At 39.6% G+C, this 20,508-nt stretch overlaps 2 protein-coding genes across 2 annotated transcripts; one reads left to right on the top strand and one right to left on the bottom strand.

The window, feature by feature from the left end:
- The first annotated feature begins 200 nt into the window (after nt 1-200).
- LOC145497980 (uncharacterized) lies at nt 201-4,517 on the top strand. The gene is made up of 2 exons (XM_081477853.1): nt 201-675; nt 3,548-4,517. The coding sequence occupies exons 1-2, from the start codon at nt 398-400 to the stop codon at nt 4,164-4,166; spliced, it is 897 nt and encodes a 298-aa protein (XP_081333979.1). The 5' UTR covers nt 201-397; the 3' UTR covers nt 4,167-4,517.
- An 8,406-nt stretch (nt 4,518-12,923) lies between these two features.
- Nucleotides 12,924-19,900, bottom strand: LOC145498011 (small ribosomal subunit protein uS12). The gene is made up of 3 exons (XM_081477883.1): nt 19,846-19,900; nt 19,565-19,724; nt 12,924-13,249 (listed from the first exon to the last, which is right to left on the bottom strand). The coding sequence occupies exons 1-3, from the start codon at nt 19,847-19,849 to the stop codon at nt 12,982-12,984; spliced, it is 432 nt and encodes a 143-aa protein (XP_081334009.1). The 5' UTR covers nt 19,850-19,900; the 3' UTR covers nt 12,924-12,981.
- Nucleotides 19,901-20,508: the final 608 nt, after the last annotated feature.

Below are 20,508 nucleotides of genomic sequence, written 5' to 3'. Positions count from 1 at the left end.
TGTTATTTCCACGTGTGAAGATATCATGTTTTCGCGCGAAGGCTCACCTGGTATTTGATTGGTTTTTATGTAATAAAAGCCGTACAATAAATCCTTAATAAAGTGTTTTATCGTTTGTCTCACGATGTAGTCACTTGAGATGTAGATCGCGACGTTTCGACTACTTACTGCTAGTTTTCTTCAGGCGATAAGGTCGGCTGATTGCACGGTATCATTTATATCACAAAGGTCGGCTGTGATTGGTGCATTTCGATCCTCCTATTGTTCCATTGTTCCGGCGAGTAGCTGTTCCCTCAGCGGTCCGCTATTGCACCGTTCTCCTGTTGTTGTGTATTTTGATCGTGGGCATCCATGCTTCAGGAATTTCAATTCCACTATCCCTGATGATGTTATTAGGATGAAGTCTTATGTGAATAGCTTCCTTGACCCTACGTGTGTACCAGTGAGGATCTCGATCAATAAACTTGACCTCATTCCAGATAGGATAGTGGCCGGTCTCGTGGGTTTGTTCAGAAACGGCGGAGGTCTGGGTACGGGCGAGTCGTATATCCCTGTCGTGTTCTTTGATCCTCTCCTGCATAGATCTCCCTGTTTCCCTGATGTAGACTTTGCCGCACTCACAGGGAATCCTGTAGACAACACCATCCTGTTTAGGCGGGTTGACGGTGTCCTTTGGTCGCTCTAAGTGTGACCGAAGTGTCGTGTAGGACTTTAAGACGGTGCCAATGCCTTGTTGCTCTAGGCAGCGGCGGGGAGACTCCGAAACTCCTTGGACATAAGGTAAAACGGCGGTGGATTTAAATTCCGCGACGGGCTCTCTTCTTGGGGTTTAATCTTTAATCTTTAATCTTTAATAAAAATTCCAAATTACATTACATTGAACAAGTCAATCCAATGAATTTGAGGACAGCTTAAAACAGAATACAAGATTCCTTAATATAAGCCGCCTTTGTGTATCATTGTATGAATGTATACCTAGTTAAAAATTACTCTAAACTCATATTAAAAAATAAGATAATCACGATAAGAAATTAGCACTGAACTTATCGTAAAAATAAGCAAACAATTCCTTGCGGAAGACTGACAAGGTGTTAGACTCCCTGATGTTAAGAGGTAGTTCATTGCATGAGCGACAAACCCGTATAAAATATGAGTTCATAAAAGATTCTGTGCGACTAAACGGAACATTGAGTGTTTGATAATCAATCTTTCTCAAAGGCTTGTTGCAAGTTCGAAACGATGCAAAGTCCAAAATATCTAAATTATACATATTCTTAAAACATTTAAAAAAGAATACGATATCATGAATTTCCCTACGATATTGTAAAGATAATAAATTTAATTTACTCAGGCGTTCGTGCTCAGAATACTCCTTGCGGAGAATGAATCTCGTGGCTCTGCGCTGCATTTGTTCTAAGCTGGTAATATTTCTATTGGTATAAGGCGACCATACCACACTGGCATATTCTAGACGTGACCGCACCCAAGTATTATAAAGTAACTTTTCAATTCTAATATCAGTCATATCCTTACATGTCCCATGAAGCAAATTAAGCATCTTTTGAGCTCTGGACGTGACAATATCAACGTGATGATTCCAGCTTAAATCGTAGCTGATCCAAATACCCAGATCTTTTTCAACAGCAACACGCTCCAACTTGGTTCCTCCAAGAAAATAATCTCTCTAGTAAGTACATTTAGTTCGTGCTACTCTTAGAACCTTACACGTTTTGACATTGAACTCCATTCCCCAAATGCGTGACCACTCCAATAACTTATTCAGGTCTTTCTGTAATTTATCGCGATCATCTTGGCCGAGAATTAGGCGAAAACACTTCGAATCATCGGCAAAAAGGTGCAATGATGTATCCCCTGAAATTACATCAGGCATGTCATTTATGTAAACCAAGAAGAGCAGGGGTCCCAAAATTGATCCCTGGCGGACTCCAGATGTGACTGGGAGAAAATCAGATGCCTCATTATCAATTACAACCCTGTGTCTTCTGCCAGATAAGTAAGATCTTAACCAAGCTAACAGAGGACCCTTGACTCCAAGGCACTCAAGCTTAAACAAACGTTTTTCGTACGTGGGGTACTCGATCGAAGGCCTTGGAAAAATCAAGATAAATGACATCGACTTGTTGTCTCATTTCAAGAGCTTTAGCGAACTGATGAACTACTTGGGCTAATTGAGACACAGTTGATCTGCCTGGCAAAAAGCCATGCTGCTATTGCGTAATATGAGGGGATATAATACCAAAGATCTTAATATAAACTTGCCTCTCCAGTAATTTAGAAAGCACATCAAGAATTGAATGCCCCGATATATAGACACCAGAGACTTGGAATCACTTTTATGAACAGGGACAAGATTAGCGTCTTTCCATTTTTCAGGAAAAGCCCCCAGCTCCAAAGACATATTGAATAATCTGCATGGGGGGGGGGGGGGGGTTGCAATTTCCGCAGCGCACTCTCGTAACAACTTGGTGGGGACGCCCAGGACGCTTTGTTGATATCAAGTGACTTAAGTTGATTAAGAATACTGTAAGGGCTTAGTTTTAACTCACACAATTCGCGTTGAACACTAACGTTAAGTCGTTGTAGGCAATTAGAAGTGGTGTCATGATCGGGTGGAGCAAAAACTGAATGAAAAAAAGTATTAAATAAATTAGCTTGATCAACGGGTCTGGTCGCCTGCATTGATTCATGCTTAATAACCCCTGGAATTTTACTACTTTTCGTAATTGCTTTGTAATATGACCAGAATTTATGAAGATTGTCCTTTAGGACAGCACCAAGATTGCACAAGTGATTACGCTTCTTAAATTTAACCATTCTCTTAACAAGCTGTTCGGGCCTTTGTGATCTTCTGTACAAAAGAGGAGGGATATCCGTTAGAAAAAAATACAGATGACAGATGTTTCTTCTCTCCAGCGATTACTGATTGCTTGGTCACGAGACGTTTAATGGTGTCTTTCGACGTAGAGTCACTGTATACCAACGTACCGATCGAGGGCGCCGTACAAGCCGCGCTACAAAAAATGGAGAACGACGCAGGCCTGGCTGACCGCACGACACTTACACCAGTTCAAATCGCGGACCTCTTGGATTTCGTATTAAGATCTACCTACTTCCAGTACATCGGATCGATTTACGAACAACGAGACGGCGCAACCATGGGGAGCCCTGTATCCGCGGTTATTGCTAATCTCTACATGGAGATATTTGAAGAACAAGCAATAGAGTCCTCACCTTGCAAGCCTAAGATCTGGAAAAGCTACGTAGATGATACTTTCAACATCCTGGATCGGGATAGAGTTGACCAGTTCCTGCAACACCTGAACAGTCAACAGCCATCAATCCGTTTCACCATGGAGATCGTCAGTTTCTAGAGAACCTGATGGCCGCCTTACCACCAGTGTCTACAGGAAACCAACACATACTGATCAGTACCTAGCGCATGATTCACACCACCCTCAGTCAGTAAAGCGCGGTATTGTGAAGTGTCTGTACGACTGGGCTAAATGTCTCGTGACCAAGCCATCAGTCTGATCGCTGGAGAGAAGAAACATCTGTCATCTGTATTTGTTTCTAACGGATATCCCTCCTCTTTTGTACAGAAGATCACAAAGGCACGAACAACCCCAAGAAGAGAGCCCGTCGCGGAATTTAAATCCACCGCCGTTTTACCTTATGTCCAAGGAGTTTCGGAGTCTCCCCGCCGCTGCCTAGAGCAACAAGGCATTGGCACCGTCTTAAAGTCCTACACGACACTTCGGTCACACTTAGAGCGACCAAAGGACACCGTCAACCCGCCTAAACAGGATGATGTTGTCTACAGGATTCCCTGTGAGCGCAGCGAAGTCTACATCGGGGAAACAGGGAGATCTATGCAGGAGAGGATCAAAGAACACGACAGGGATATACGACCCGCCCGTACCCAGACCTCCGCCGTTTCTGAACACACCCACGAGACCGGCCACTATCCTATCTGGAATGAGGTCAAGTTTATTGATCGAGATCCTCACTGGTACACACGTAGGGTCAAGGAAGCTATTCACATAAGACTTCATCCTAATAACATCATCAGGGATAGTGGAATTGAAATTCCTGAAGCATGGATGCCCACGATCAAAATACACAACAACAGGAGAACGGTGCAATAGCGGACCGCTGAGGGAACAGATACTCGCCGGAACAATGGAACAATAGGAGGATCGAAATGCACCAATCACAGCCGACCTTTGTGATATAAATGATACCGTGCAATCAGTCGACCTTATCGCCTGAAGAAGACTAGCATACATACATACATACATACATAAACATACATAAACTTTATTTGAGTGTCGGAGTATTTAGCGAAAGATAACTAATTGGGGACACTAACATAAATACAAATATAAAATATATAGGCAGTCGAAACGTCGCGATCTACATCTCAAGTGACTACATCGTGAGACAAACGATAATACACTTTATTACTGCATCTACCACGATGAACAACAACAACCTTTTCCTCGACATTAATAAATCCTTTTTGACCAAGCCAGCTGGATATTAGCCTTGTTCCTTTTTATGTTGTCATCGACCTTGACTGCATCCAAGTCCATGAACACACAAGAAAGAACTTGGTCAGTATCCAAACATCTTTGAGCTTATACAAGTTCATTAACCCATCCAAATGAAGATTATTGTTTATATATTATATGATCGAAAAGAAAAAAAGTAAACTCGTATTCATCAAAGGTAACCCATGATCTGCTCCCACTCCCAACCCACCCCCCCCCCTTCCCACACCCTCCCCCACTGATAACCCATCCGTATAGCCCCTGTCTGTCTAGTAAGCATGAATAACATTTCAGTGGATTTTATTTGGCAACGTAATTTGGAATTCTGTCAGTATGTATCACTGGTTTAACAAGCTTCCCCAGCTTTAAGAAAAAATTGTTAAATTTTTATTGAACTGAATAATGCTGAAGTGGTCATGCCGCGCACACAAAGCTAAAATTTAACACCACATTCAGTTAGCAATTGAGGCGGCCTCCGCGATAAGCCTGGTGGGTGTTTTTGGGAGGTGTTGTCGGCTTATCTAAATCGTTGTTCTGTATCTATGATACAGTCGAACCTCCACCAACGGTCACCTCTCTACAACGGCAACGACCACTGAAACACTACAAAACTACCAAACTGATGACCTCTCGACAATGGCCAGTTAGTCAACGACTGACGAACGGTGTATAGAAAACCCTATTTTTTTATTGTACAAGGTCATCAAACCTGATCCATGCCGCGCGTCGCTGGTCTCTGTTTCTGTTTTAATGATATAGTTTAATCGTGTTGCGTATAGATATGCCAAAATGAGCAATTCTCTTTACATATTACATCCCTACCTCACCATAACTCCATACCTCACTTTTCTTCTGTCCCAAAGGTGGCCGTTTTGGAGAGGCCTTCGACTGTAGTTCTTTTTTATATTGTAGCAAATAAATGATATAAGAGATGACGATGATGTTAACACTTTTTCGTGTCTGCATGAGGGCGTGCTAACAACTCGACAGTGGTTATCTCTCAATAGTTGTAAAGAAGCCCTTACAGACAACCTTAACCCAAATTGACTCAGTCTTACCCGTAGTGCCACTGCGTCATTTCATGTTTTTAACAACTCCTATGCATGATGTTTTTCTGAACACAAAAGATCAAAGGGCTCCTTGGGTTATCAAGCATTCAAGCAGCTCTCTGTTTGACTGTGCCTCAGTTCCGTACACTTTATATAATAACCCATCGGTGATTGTTTTTCTCTCTTCTTTTGGCCTCCTGACTCAAGTCCAATAAATCGTACTGAGGTGTAAATTAATTCAGTTTAATCACAAACACAGCTTGAGATTTCGTTGGATGTTCTGTTGCCCTTTCCTTACTATAGATGGTTGTCACTGTCACGCAACGAAAAAATAAATCGAAAACTATTCAGTGGATAAAGTCAAGAAATTTTAATATTATAGGAGACAGGTAAAGAAGACACTTCTCCAAGTTTTGGGTGTCTGCGTTTTTCCAAAGTTCAGATATTCGCCGAAGTGTTTTGCGCAAATTTACAGAACCCACAACCTCGTTCCCAGGGTCTTTTCCTTGGCTTGGGGGTGGGGCCACCGGAAAATAGTGCAAACATCTGGAACTTACTTTGGCTATCTAGGCAACTGATTATCTGAACTGAACCAGCAAACATTTACACAAGCTCTTTTCCTAACACTTAAACTCCTAAAAGGGTTGAAAATCACCAGATAAGTGTATATTTTTCCAAAAACGCGATCAGAGCGGTATGTCACGCACCGCCGTAACTCTGAACCTCAAACGGCGCTGGTGAGCACGCTATTGAGCTGAAAAGTTGTAAACAGATATAAGTTTAGATATCCTTATACCTTATGAGGATAAAATTTTCGTGGCTCTTTAGTTTTGGATTCTGGAATTTGATGACGTCACGTGAAAACGATCTACAGGTTTTACTAATTTTCACACGTTCGTCATTTCAGGAAAATTCTAAAAATTCAGGAGCTACATTTCGCGAGTATTAATTTTCGTGATTCTAGGAAACAACTTTTCATAAATAGATTTGCCTTTGCTTTAATCTGCCAAATCCTGATCCGAGCATGACTGATAACTGTACTAAAGAGGTTTAGGCGGATTTACAAGCTGGAAAAAACAGCATTAAAATCGGAGGAAGAGTACTAACTAGTTGAAAACAAGACCCTAAGACTCTATTAGTTCAAAGACAGAAATCGAACAACTGTCAACGAACCCGTGACTCAACATTTAAGATCCATGTATTGTTTACTTACCTAATCTGTTATTGAATTTCACGCGTTTAATAGCGGAGCTCCGGTAGCTCGAAGGGCCGCAAGGAAAAAAACTCAAATCAAAATTCTCGCTTATCCTAGTTTATTCAGGCTTTCAACAACCCGACCCAAAAGCTCCGCTTTTAGGTTTGGCCAAATTGACGTCAGTTTTTTATGAGTCTGTCCTCTTATTGATAATAAATTGCGTCATAACATTGTCAAAGTTTACTGCGGAACCACTCACCTGCAGCTCGTGGTTCCACAGCCACTTTGGCAATGTTATGTCTGGTTCCGCAGTAAACTTTGACAATGTTATGACGCAAATTATCATCAGTAAGAGAACAGACGCTGGAAAACTGACGTCGATTTGTTTTTTGCAATAGCAAGACCCCAAAATGGTTAAATGCCGGGAATAAATGAGGGAAAAGACGCCGTAAACTTGCCGTAAACAAAGATAAGTGAATTTTGTTCAAAATGACACGAACATTGTCAATAGCTTTTTGATTGGCTACTTAAAAAAAGTCAATAAAATCTCATTGGTTAAAAGTTGACAGTTTGACAGCTGAAAGTTGACCTTGAAAGCTTGCATAAATTAAAATTTTAACCGTCTGTGCTCTTATTGATGATAAAAATGGGCCAATCAGCGCGCGAGAAATTAGACAGTTATTGTAAAAATATTATTGGCACTCTTTTTTTCGCGTGTACATTACTTGCAAAAAATCTGCGGACGTTTCGGAAAACTTTTCGGAAACTTTTTATCTAATTTCGGACAACTTCGGACAAAAATTTCGGACACCGCTGAACATAGCTTAACTTAATTTTCGCCCACAAAACACGAATTAGGTTGAAACGAATTATGGTTTTACTACTCCCTCAAGGTTCTACTGATTCCCCAGCTGACAATAAAATAATACAATCTCACTCAGTGTCAGTTCGCTCCGTAAGAGAAATAACTGACAATGAAGAGGACTGTTCGATTGTGTTGATTGATAATGAAGCAGAAGAGGACTAGCACCACTGGCAATGCAATTATCATTAAAACTTGGATCAAAAATCATAACTATGTACCGCAAAATGGATTTCATCTGCATTATGTTTTTCATAAAAGAAACAAAAACTTTCTTTTCAGTGATAAAAATAATGAACAGAACCGAGTTTCGGCTCTATCATGAACATTGGCCTTAAATACATTTGATGGCGTCGCCAAGAATGTGCATGCTTTAAAGTTTTCCGATATGCTTTTAATATATCAGACGGTTTTATTTTCGGACACTATTTTGGTCCGAAATTTTGCAGGTACTGAATTAATTTTCGCGATTTTTTCCAAAACGCGCCGGAAAAACGCGAAACTCAGTATTATAGTGTTCGCCCCTGCTCCAAGGGGGGCCAATTTTGTCAAGGCCGGCCGATTGTCCCATAAAATCTCACTCCAGTCTTCATCTCGCCGAACGCAACAAGTCATTTGGCGAGCAAATAGAGTTATTTCCAAAATGCCAATGCTAGTCAATTATTGAGTTCATTAATGTCATTAATTGCTGTCATTTCAGCTTAGGGCCGAGAAAATGAACCTTGTAGTTTTCCAGCGTTTGTATGGAAGTGAAGGAATACTGTTCTCTCTCCTTCTTTCACGGAGGTTTCTTTGTATATGGAATAAGACTGCAAGGAAAACTACAGTAACTGTCTCTGAAGAAAAACAGACTGGGCCCTCAATCTTCTGAAACTTGGGAAAGCGTCGAAAATATCCGGTGATCTTCGGAGATTGCCGGAGATTGTCTTCGGAAAGTCGGAAAGTCTTCGGAAGTCTTTGGAAATCCTGGGAAGTGTTCGGTGATCTTCGGAAATCTTCAGGTGATTTTCGGAAACCTTCGGAAGTGTTCGGGCGATCTTCGGAAGTACTCAAGTGATCTTTGGAAATCTTCGGAGATGTTCGGGTGATATTCGGAAATCTTCGGGTGATATTCGGAAATCTTCGGAAGTGTTCGGGCGATCATCGGAAGTAATCAAGTAATCTTTGCAAATCTTCGGAGATGTTCGGGTGATATTGGTCCTGAAAAACCCCAATGGGGAGTGGCCAATTAAGTAATTTATTATTTAATTTATATTCGGAAATCTTCTGAAGTGTTCGGGTGATCTTCGGAAGTCTTTGGAATTGTTTGGGGGATCTTCGGAAATCTTCGGAAGTGTGCGGGGGATCTTCGGAAATCTTCGGGAGTGTTCGGGTGATCTTCGGAAGGTTTCGCGTGGCCTTCAATAATCTTCGGAAAGTTAATAGTTTAATTTCATTGGCCGAGACAAACTGTCCTATTTTTTCCCAAATTGGACAGTTTCTGCATTTTTACTCAGTCCTTATGGTTGGCCCATTCGTTTCAAAATTACGACAGGGTATACGCGGGTTTTTCTGCCGCGTATACTTGTTTACATACGTTACGTATGGGCTTTAAGCTCGTATATACGACCGTTTAGATCGGGTATATACGTATTTTTAAAGGGCCACACATTTGCGTAAATTCAAGTGCGGGGATATGCGAAATAAATGCCCAAATATACGCGTCCTACAAGGACCCATATATACGCGTGCTAAAATGCGCATATATGCGGGTCTCGTAAATTACGTTGTATATGCCAGCACGAAATGTGCCTTTTAAGAGAATGGCTGTTCATGTATGATAGCAATGAAAATTACTTTAATTAGGAATCGTCAATATGGCGGCAGTGGTAAAATGGCTTGTCTTGCTCTATCTGCTATTTAATGTTTGTTACTGCAGCTCTCCAGTGACTGAATTTCTAGAAACAGTTATGCGTGTTTTGAATGACTGTTCAAGATTTTATCATCTAACGCTAATCGTCGAGAAGTTGCTGTGGATTACTCTGTGCATCGTTTAGTGGCCTGCGTAGCTTGGGGGTTTTTAGGCAATTTGAACGCTAAGAAAGCGGCGAAGCCGCGATAACGAGCGCCAAATGCAGCGTAGCCACGAGAAGACTGGGGGGTTCCTACTCTTTTTCGCGGCTTTGTCGCTTTGAGCACTTGCGCTTAAATTGCTTAAAAAATTGCTAAACCGCCAAGCTACGCAGGCTAATCCGGCGTTAGTTGATTCATTGGACAGAGGTACCAGGGCGAATGCTGAGAGGATACGGCCTCGAGAATCGCTGGTGAGACAAATGCAATATTTGCTACTTAGATGGGAAATGTTTGCATTAAGAGCAGTTTCATGCACCTCAGTGTACTCCCATTAGGACCGCTTTGCCAACTGCATCAGCTTCTAAGGGAAGAGTGGGTCGTCCAGCCCATGATATATCAATACCTCAAGGGGAGTTTTAGGAAACAGAATGCGACTTTAGTGTAAGTCCTATTGGGTCTTCACCAGATAATTCATCTGGTTGGGTGTTATCATCAAATGTGTCCTTGACAGCTAGTATTTCCAGTATTACATATATCTTGTAAAATCACTGCGTTCACCCATATTGGTTGTGCGTACAGCATGGTTATTCCATGCCTCAACTAGGAAGTTTAACTGGTTGTTAATTCTGGAAAGAAATATGTAATACAAACAGAACAGATCGATTATGCTTGTCGATTCCAGGATGCCATTTCCTTCCATCTGGTAGAGCAGAGTGTAGTAGAACTGACCGACTTCAATAAAGACTTCTCTCCAGAGACGTTCAATTCACTGGTTGTGTACAGACAACCCAGCAATTTTCCTTCCCCTATTAAATCCCCTGTGCCATAGCATAGCTCTTCCTACCTCTGAATTTTCATCCCCTTCGTCTGAACACACTCTAGAGGGCAATCTATAACTTTGCACAGTAGCTAAGAACAGAGCGAGCCCAGTAGCAGCAGAATTTTTTGTTGCAAAACTTAAAGTCTAAAGCCCTGTCAAAACCACCATGTATTACAAACCTCCAACTGATAAAGCAGTGTAGTCCATCAATGTGCCAGAGAGAATTAGGTCCCCTGACGCCTTGTGATGGTATTAAGCCACCTCAAATCAGACCCTGCTGGGTCAGTTTGAAAAAACTTTCCCTTACACGCTGACGCTGAACGTAGATGTTTCTACTTGGCAAATGACCCAGCATGATACTGATACCAGAATTGGAAAACCCACGTCAGTCTTATTTCTCGAATCATCAGGGCTGGGTTGTTCGAAAGCCGGTTAACGCTAACCCAGGATTAAAAGTTAACCCAAATATAAATTTTTCTCTATAAAACTGCTTTCCACTGCTTATGCTTTGTGTAGTTTGAGATTACTCAAGTTCAAAACTGAACTGCAAACATTTCCCATCTATGTAGTAAGTACTGAATTTGTCTCACCAGCAATTCGAGAAGCAGAATTCTCTCAGCATTCGCTTGGGCACCTCTGTCCTAAACGGTGAACAGAATCCACAGCAACTTCACGACGAACGATCAAGTTCTCTGCCATGTTACGATTACCGTGGAGATAAAATCTTGAACAGTCATTCAAAACACGCATAACTGTCTCTAGAAATTCAGTCACTGGAGAGCTGCATTAATAAATATTAAATGGCAGATAGAGCAAGACAAGCCATTTCGCCAGTGCCGCCACATTGACGATTTTTAGTTAAAGTAATTTTCATTGCTATCATACACGAACAGCTGGCATATACCAGGCAATTTACGAGACCCGCATATATACGCGCATTTTAGCACGCGTATATATGGGTCCTTGTAGGACGCGTATATTTGGGCATTTATTTCGCATATCCCCGCGCTTGAATTTACGCAAATGTGTGGCCCTTTAAAAATACGTCTATACGCGATCTAAACGGTCGTATATATGAGCTTAAAGCCCATACGTAACGTATGGGCTTTTAATTTATGAAATTTTAATTTCTGCAACTTTCAGCTGTCAACCTGTCAGCATTTTAACCAATGAGATTTTGACTCTTTTAAGTAGCCAATCAAAAAATGAGAAAAGCTACTGACAATGTTTGCGTCATTTAGAATAAAATTCACTTATTTTTGTTTACGACAAGTTTACGGCGTCTTTTCCCCTCGTTTATTCCCGGTTTTTGATCAAAGTTCACTGCGTAACCACTCGCATGCGGCTCGTGGTTCCTCAGCCACTTTGACAATGTTATGAAGCAATTTATCATCAATAAGAGGGCAGACGCATAAAAAACTGACGTCAATTTGTTAAAAATATATATCAGTTACTACGCGCGCTGTGATTGATCAACTTAGCAGGTCGTATTCTATCTACTGTAAACGCCCGCCAAATTTAAAGCTATTTTTGTAGCCAAAATGTTTCGTGATTTATCGCCAAGTGTTCTTAAACTTTATAGCAAGTAAAAGTTGAACTGTCTTTCACGTTAGATTGTGTGCTACCGACAACGATTTCAAATTGACTGTTTACAAGGTGTCTTATTAGGACTAGCATTCTATCCAATGATAGTGGTAAGAATGGAATCCTGAGTTCTTAAAACCTTGAAAGCTCAAAAATAACAAGAACCAAAAGTCCCTTGATGTGTCGTACTGTAATTTTACCTCAAATATCCTATACACCTGATTTCTTTTACCAATTCTTGTTTCTCAGTATCACAGTACTCAAAGTTGCTTCAAGTTATGGGAACTGTGCTTAGCTGTGGTGGTGTGTGACATTGGGACACTTTGGCCTCATTGCAAACTTTCCTAGGGTACTAATAATATGAACTACGTCATAAGTCATTTTGACAGGGAAAAAAAATGTGGCCAAGCTATTGGCAGGTTTATACATAGTTAATTGAGGGAAATGGTTAGGAAACTTCGCAAAGTTCTTTTTTGTATGTTTACTATTTTGGGTGGCAAAATACAAACGGTAGAAGCATTGCGATTATGTAATTCATGTATAGTCAGTAAGTATAAAACAAAAACATGTGCAGGGTCAATGGCCCTTCAACATAACTCTTAGTCTATTTGTTTGCTTCTTTGATGTTTACTGGCCTTCCTAACCATTTCCCTCTATTAACTATGGTTTATACTTGGTAGATGTTTGGAGACAAATGGCCTGTTGCATTGTCTAGTGCCAAAAGCAGCTGTCCTGCACAAAGATTAAACAATTTACTACTTTAAGGGGAAAAAGTTATAACACCACAAAAAAACACAGACAAGATGTACTGAAACAATTTACACAAGTTTATTGTTGTTACAGTCTCATTAAGATCGAGGACGTTCCTTCTTCTCTTTAAAAAGAGCAAGAAGTGATACATTAGCAACCTTTACAACCTTAAATCGCACTCCAGGAATATCACCAACAGCGTGACCTCTTCTGCCAAAACCAGAGATTAAAACTTCATCGTTTTCTTCAATGAAATTAAGGCAACCATCATTTGGCACAAAAGCTGTGATCTTCTTGCCATTCTTAATGAGCTGTACACGCACACACTTTCGGATAGCAGAGTTTGGCTGTTTGGCTTCAACTCCCCTGAGGAAAAAAGAGGGAATAAAAACCAGTAAGCACTGGGCCTTCAAGGCTGAACACTCACTAGAGTTAGGCCAATTTATGCCATTGCTGCACATGGTATTCACAATTAAACATACTGAACGCAGGGTTCATTCACATGTTTGAACAAAATTTCAATATTTTATCCGTACTTTTTCCAAACATTACTTTCTTCTCCCAGATTTAGGTTGAGTAATTTACTCAAAAAATTGGAATTTTTTAAGTTGGTACAGAAATGAAATCAAAGTCCTCCATGAGCAAACTGATGAATTGCACGGTGAGTGATGATTGATATGAAATTTGAACCTTTGCAAAGTATGGAATTACTCTTTGCATAAAAAAACTAATGCTTTACAGAAAAATTACAATAAGTAATAACCAAAACTTCTTTAACTGAAACGATGATTCTGACACTAAACTTTCACAAAGATCTTTTCTCTGGACTTCATGACCACAGCAGAAAAGTTATTTAAAAATGTTTACCAACTCTGCAAGACAATGTTGACAGACCACATTGTCTACATCACCATTGCATGACGTACACCCAAACAATTGAGATTAATGAAAAAATTAAAACTTTTGACACAATTAAAACGAGCTGCTACTAACATTTTCTCTAATCAACAAATTGACCAGAGGTTTTAACAACCATTTCATTTGAGTTATCTGAACTAACTGTGGAACCATTTTAATGCACTGAAATTACTCTTTTCATAAAAGAAAACTTGTTTTCATGAGAAACACTTACAATAAGTAATAACCAAAGCTTCTTAAAATGAGATGGCATTTTAAGGTCATACCACTGAAATAGAACCTACACAGAGATTTTTGTGAAACTTTGCCTATTGATTGTTTATATTATAGGAACTTAAATTTTAAAATAAAAATGACTGGTCCCCACGTTCATTTAGGAGCAACATTACCTTGTTTATACCCAATAAATCCATATAATAGCACCATGGTTGTAGTCACGATTGCTTGCTAAATTCACATTTCCGACGATTGTTTTTTGTCCTACACTGAGAATTGGTCTATATTTTATACAGAGAAATATATTACTCAATTTAAAACAAGAGAAAAAATGATAGGTCACCATACTCGTTTGTAAGAAAATGACCATTTACCTCCATGCGAAGGTCCAGCCGTAAAGAAAAAGCTGCCATTTTTTAATGCGCGCGTGTTAATCACGCGTGAAATTATGCGCAGTAGGGATGCACAATGCAATACTGGGGAATGACCTTAAGCACTTGTAAGAAAGCGTTGGTAACGCATTGCTAGAAGCATCTGAAAATCAACCAGTATTTCTTATTGGGTTAGTCCTAATGCAGACTGGAGTGAGATTTTATGGGACAACTGGTCGCACAATCGGCCGGCTGGCTGGCTGGTGGATCTTGGATGCAAAATTGGCCACAGCAGTCAGGGCTGTCAATTCTCTATTTTCCAAATGCCAACAATTCACTATGCTTGCCCCCCCCCCCCCCCCCAATTTTCCATAAACTATTGTTGTGAAATGCTCTTGAGAGGTCTGTACATTCCCAAGACAATTTCACAATACTTTCTGCAAAATTTGTCGGAAAAACAGGGTGAATTATGGGCAATTGGCAAATAGAGAATTCTGGGAGTATGAAATTTGCTTACAAATTTGCTTTTTCATTTTCACTTCCGGACGAGTGTCATTGAGATAGAGGTATTGAATAAAGAGGATTGCTCTCTCCTAAGCTTGTTGTATTGCTACTCCCTCCAACACATCTTTGCATTCTGCAACAATTTTGAATCACACTATTGTATGTTTGTATATATTCTTCTCAGAAGCAAAACATTGTTACTCCTTCGATGACACCACGGGCCAACTCATCCCATTCTTTGCTATTACTCAGTTGTGGCCGTGGGAAAGGCCAATTTTACAAAAATTGAAAATTCATAGAAAATTAACGAATATAGTTAAAACTATCATTATTTGGCAGTGGTGATAACAGAAACAAGATGTATATAAGCGAAAAAAATTGGGGGCTTAGCTGCATGTTAAGCAGTGAAGGCACGAGGTGAAGACCTTCTAGTGGGGGGCGGGGGGCGCGAAGGCATGATGCTTCTAGGGGGGTTCTTAGTGCATGCTGCCACAAAAAATTTTGAAATTCATATGCTCAGAAACGCTACTTTCAGCATTTTCCCATTAGTATTTGGGCCTTCAGATCAACCAAACCTGATTAAATTTACCATGTTTACCATGTTTTATGTTTAACAACCATTCTTTTACCAAAATCTCAATGGTCTCAATCAGAAAATCTCTCCTACAGTCAACCCTCTCCACACCTGCCATCTTGGGGGCAGAGGAGAGTGGCTGTTATGTGAAGGCAGGGGTATAACATGACACCTGTTTTTTTTTTTCAGGGGTGCAACATTTCTTTTCTTTAAAATGCTTATATTAGCATATAAACTGTATGCAACACACTCAACATACATCAGTACTTGTTAAAGAGAAAACTCAAAGCATCCACTGTATTTTGTGCCCTTCGCATTATCGTGTTTTTGTAGTCATCTTGCAGTTTTAATGTTATTTCCCACCTTCAGAGACCAAAAAAATCGTTTTTTTCTTTTATTTGACAAAATTTAAGTTCGTCATTTTATCTAGTGTTTCCAAAAGAAAATTAAAAATCTCAAAAAGCGGCCGAGTTATTTAGAAAAAACGCATTTACAAATAAAGTTAATAAACTAGGAAGGTGTCACACTCTTGAACCTTGGGGAAATTTTCGCGGCAAACGTTCATTGCTCGTATTTCATGTCATTTGCATATTTTTATTTACATCGTGCACTTGACAAAAATTCCCATGTGGAAGCTCTTTACGCTAACTCCTATGGAAAAATCAAATACAGAAAAAAGTCCTTGGGTAAAGAAAACGCAAAAAACCAGCCCAAAGAAGAAAGAAAAAGCTCCATATTGTAAAGGAAAGGAAAAAAAACCTTGCTGAAAGTGACAAAGGCTCTTAGTTTGGCCAAATGCCTTCGACAATCTCAGCATCTACTGAAGATCCGGAGCATTCGATTATCCTTGGAGCAAGTAGCTTAAAAATCAAAGTCAATGTTAGTGCAGGCTGCAAACAAGATTCTTCATCAGAATCTGGCGGAAGTGATGAAGAAAATGAAACCTACCCAAGAGAACTCATTTCAGCAATAAGGGTATTTCTTAAGCTGTCCGTTGATTCCTTAACGTCTTGTTTTTCAGCGGCACATTTTCCACCTTTAACCTTTTTGGCATGGATTTTGCCTTTGCCATCTTTGCTCATTATATTACATCGCCATCCTGAATTGAACTCCACTGAGCGAGATAACAAAAACATGTTGTAATGCAATGCTTTTCCCAGGAAATCTTGATCTATTGTCATAGACACTAGGAGGTCCTGTTGTTCCATTGGTTTGCAGTTTTATAAAGTGTGATAATCTCCAGGCGTGGCGCAAGTTGTTTACGAACCTTTATGAGCTAAAATCTCGCATTTAATTTTTGGAAGATTACATCCACTGAGTGAATTTATAGGGTATGCAGATTTGACGGATTTTCGTGAAATTTCACCAGAACATTCCAGAGATAATGACAAACCCAAATGTGTTGGGAAATTTTGATATTTACCACATTTTTCCAGTGGCATCCATTTACGCAACACGTCTTGCATATTTTTAGCTACTCCACCTTTAGAAGTGGATATCTAGACAACCAATCAGAATATCGAAAAAGCCTGACACGCTTTTGTTGATTGATGTCTTGTGAATGAGACTGTGCAGCCATTTTGCTTGTACTGCAGAATCTGATACCTGATAAATTCAATAGAAGAAGCCTTGGTCGTTTCATGCCTTACCGCCCCCTGACACTTCCTAAAAGAAAACATTGCTAAAATGGTATTTTTTTTCGTAAAGTACATTTATTAAGCTTTCTTATGATATGTAGTTTGTTGGGGTTTTATTGAAACTGGTGCGCGTACGGTATTTTTCCCGAAGGGCACCCGCGAAGTTGGGAAGTAACCTTAAATAAGTGGCAGGGACAACCTCGTTTCCGTGTCACTTCTAGCATCATGGCATAGAAGCAATCGCGAAAAACTGATCTTTTTTCTTTTGGCTTCAAAAAATTCAAGCTTGGCAGGTAAGTGAAAAATTCGGCCAATAGACACAGGTTATCACTTTATAAGTTGTAGGACTTTGTTATTGTTCATTTGACCATATGATTACTCTGTTGTTTACTATAACTGAACTACAACTGACTGATTTGAAAGATAAGGCGGGAGATCACTGCCCACTATAATTTACTCCTAAGAGTGCCACTTGGCACACAACGTCATAACTTTGTGAATATTTGACAGATTACTAGAATTTTTGCCACGAAAATTGCCTTGTAAAGATGTGCTCATTGAAGGCATAAAATTGTGACTCCCTCCTATCTAAGGCATGGTTGACCACCCCCATTATTTTCCAATTTTGTTTTTGAGATGCACATGGAATGCAAGACTTGTTTCACATCAAGCTAAGTACTACTTCCTGCTTAATAAGCTATAGTTCAGGGGCATACTTATCTTATTTGAGAATTGATACGTGTTGGAAGTTTTTCAGTTTCACATTTTAAAACTATTTCTCCCAAAATGACTACCTCTTTCATAACGGCTAATGTCAGTTCTTAAATAAGCTGATCAGTAGCTTTCAAATAGTATATTGTACACAGGTAGAGAGTCTTTATTTGCTGATTTAGGAAAAACTGCCATTTGCCTTTGGAGGTAAAGGGTTAAAAGACAAAATAAAGTGTCTTGAATTTAACAGAACAGAGTTTTTTTAGATATTCAGTGGCCAAGCATTCTGCAATCTACCTTACAAAACTACACACTGAAATCTTTTGTTTCTTCGTTACATATAAACATTTATTATATAGGCACGAGTGTTCTCTGGAAAATACACCAATTGTAAAATTCACACAAAACCACATCCGAGACTTGGGTGGCTTATTTTCCATATCCTCACTAGTGAAGATATTGATTACTTCACTGATCTAGCCAGCTCTATAAGCTTTAATTTGATATGGGGGTTTCGGCATGTACAGTTTAAACTGGATGCACTACATCCCTTGGACACGAGACACCTCTGAAGGTATACAGTAACCATAAGTGAAACAAACAATACCCATGGGTTAGGTCGTGTGGGCATACATTTACTGGATTACTATCGCATGTCTTGTAAGAGGTCTTCCATGGAGAGGTCTTAGTGATGAGTGGAGAAGGCACTGGCACAAGTTTGCATGCTTCCAAAGTCATATTTTCAGTTTGAAAGATTTACTTTTTATACAGTGAAACCTGATTTTTGAATAGCTGATCCAGGCCAAAAGTCATTTCTTTGTATTTGTTTCATTTGAAATCCCTTTACCACCTGAATAGTCATATTTTATCTAAAACAAGAAGAGCTATGTACAAGATATCTAACAATAGATGTTATCTTTTTGTTGAAGAAAATACCATTGCAAAACCGGATGTTGGCATTTCCATTTGGATTTATTTCTAGGCAGATAGCCATTCAAAGTTGATGACATTAGCGCATCAACCAAAGCATCCCACATGAAAACCTTTAGGCTTCTTGTTCATTAAGAGGTCAGTCAAAAACAAGCTCATTAAATTTCTTGATTTGAAACTAAAAACTCAAAACTTTGGTCTCAGATTAGAAACTCAAAAATCCATACACAAGTGACTGTCAAATCATATTTGTGCAGCACTGTATTAGACTTACAGCATGTTAAATCATTGTATACTTCTGAATGTCATTTGTATTTCCACTCAATATGGCATAACTTCTTACAATACACCGTACCATACAAAGTGCTAATAAAGATATTTATCCATTATAATGTATGTGAACAGGTGACCAAGTTTATCTGCTGTTCCAGGCACAACGGAAGCAGGCCATCCAGTGAATAAGTACACAATTTATGTTCGAGGAAATAGCACTGTGTATTCATGGTTTACCCTCAACCCAGTGACTCTAACCTCGCTTTTTAAAATAGTGAATTACATACGCTTCCATACTCCCCACAAGTCAGCTGTGGCGCCACTAAATTAAGAAATCAACTGAGAGAACTTTTGTACTTAATTATTATGCACTTTCGTAACGTCATAATTTTGAATATTGTTTTTGAACAACCAAAATTGAAGTAGTAGATTTATAGCCTGTTATAAAAATCGGTAGTATCGATGGTGATGGATCATGCATGGAGGAAATAAAGCTTTGAAACCTTTAAAGTTACGTTTACAAAGAAAAAAATCCTTCTATACATACACTTTCTCGAGAACAATTCCCTTAGCATGAGAAGCACCACCAAAAGGGTTAGCTTTCAGAGCCGTTCCCAAATGCGCTTTCTTGTATCCTTTGTCGTGCCATCTTTGGTCTCGGCGGTGATTCTTGAGTTTACGAGCGGTTCTTAAACCTCTTGGCTTTCCTTGAAAAAACAAGGTATTGCAATAGAGTGACTAAGGTTGAAGATTGATGTTCATTCGGGTGTTCTATGTTGTTGTGAACGGTAAAAAGTGTGAAAAATCCCAAAACACGTGTACCCTTACCCATCTTCCAACCAAGAACTAACGAAGAGAACGATCCATAGTGCACTGCGGGGATTTATACTGACTATTATGGGATTGAATAAGTCTGACCATCATGACTAGCAAGCAGAAAGGCAGCAAAGGCCGAGGGATTTGATTGGCTTGTTCCACAATGTCACGCAATATCAACAATTTTTGGTATTTTTCATATACGCAACAAAAAAACACCTTCACAGACAAATGGTCACCGATTTATCATGCCGAATTTACGAGATATTCGAAGTTTTGTAAGAATCCGTTACAAACTCAGTATTTTAGCTTATAGACCACACCAACTTGGACTCACCACTCTGTCTACTCTGTCACGCCATCAAAAATAAACACAGGCACGCCAGGCGTGCAAGAGTTACTTTTTTGTGTGAAGTGTCGGAGATAGGAGCATTCATGGAGCTGTTTACAGTAACGATTTGGTTAATTTGACAAGTTTTTTTGGTTGTGATGTACAGCAAGAAACAAACTGGGAATTTATGATGTACATGCGATGTTACATCGGTCATGGTAAGATAGCTAAATAGTAAGCCATGAAACGTTTGACTGAACAAACTACAGTAATCTGACACGTCTCCAGATTAATGTAGATACATCTTATTTTCTAACAGGCAATTTGATTCGTTCTTTGATAAA

Source organism: Orbicella franksi, chromosome 9 (assembly GCF_964199315.1).
Source record: "Orbicella franksi chromosome 9, jaOrbFran1.1, whole genome shotgun sequence".
In the NCBI taxonomy this organism is placed as follows: Eukaryota; Metazoa; Cnidaria; class Anthozoa; order Scleractinia; family Merulinidae; genus Orbicella; species Orbicella franksi.
This window is presented reverse-complemented; position numbering and strand designations above follow the sequence as displayed.

Bases quoted from the DNA above. Each gene is read 5' to 3' on its own strand.
- LOC145497980 (XM_081477853.1), top strand. From the start codon at position 398: ATGAAGTCTTATGTGAATAGCTTCCTTGACCCTACGTGTGTACCAGTG. The intron at 676-3,547 runs GTCGCTCTAAGT...CCAAGCCATCAG, and splicing joins CGGGTTGACGGTGTCCTTTG to TCTGATCGCTGGAGAGAAGA.
- LOC145498011 (XM_081477883.1), bottom strand. The intron at 13,250-19,564 runs GTATGTATAGAA...TTTTTTCCTCAG, and splicing joins GGAATTGTTCTCGAGAAAGT to GGGAGTTGAAGCCAAACAGC.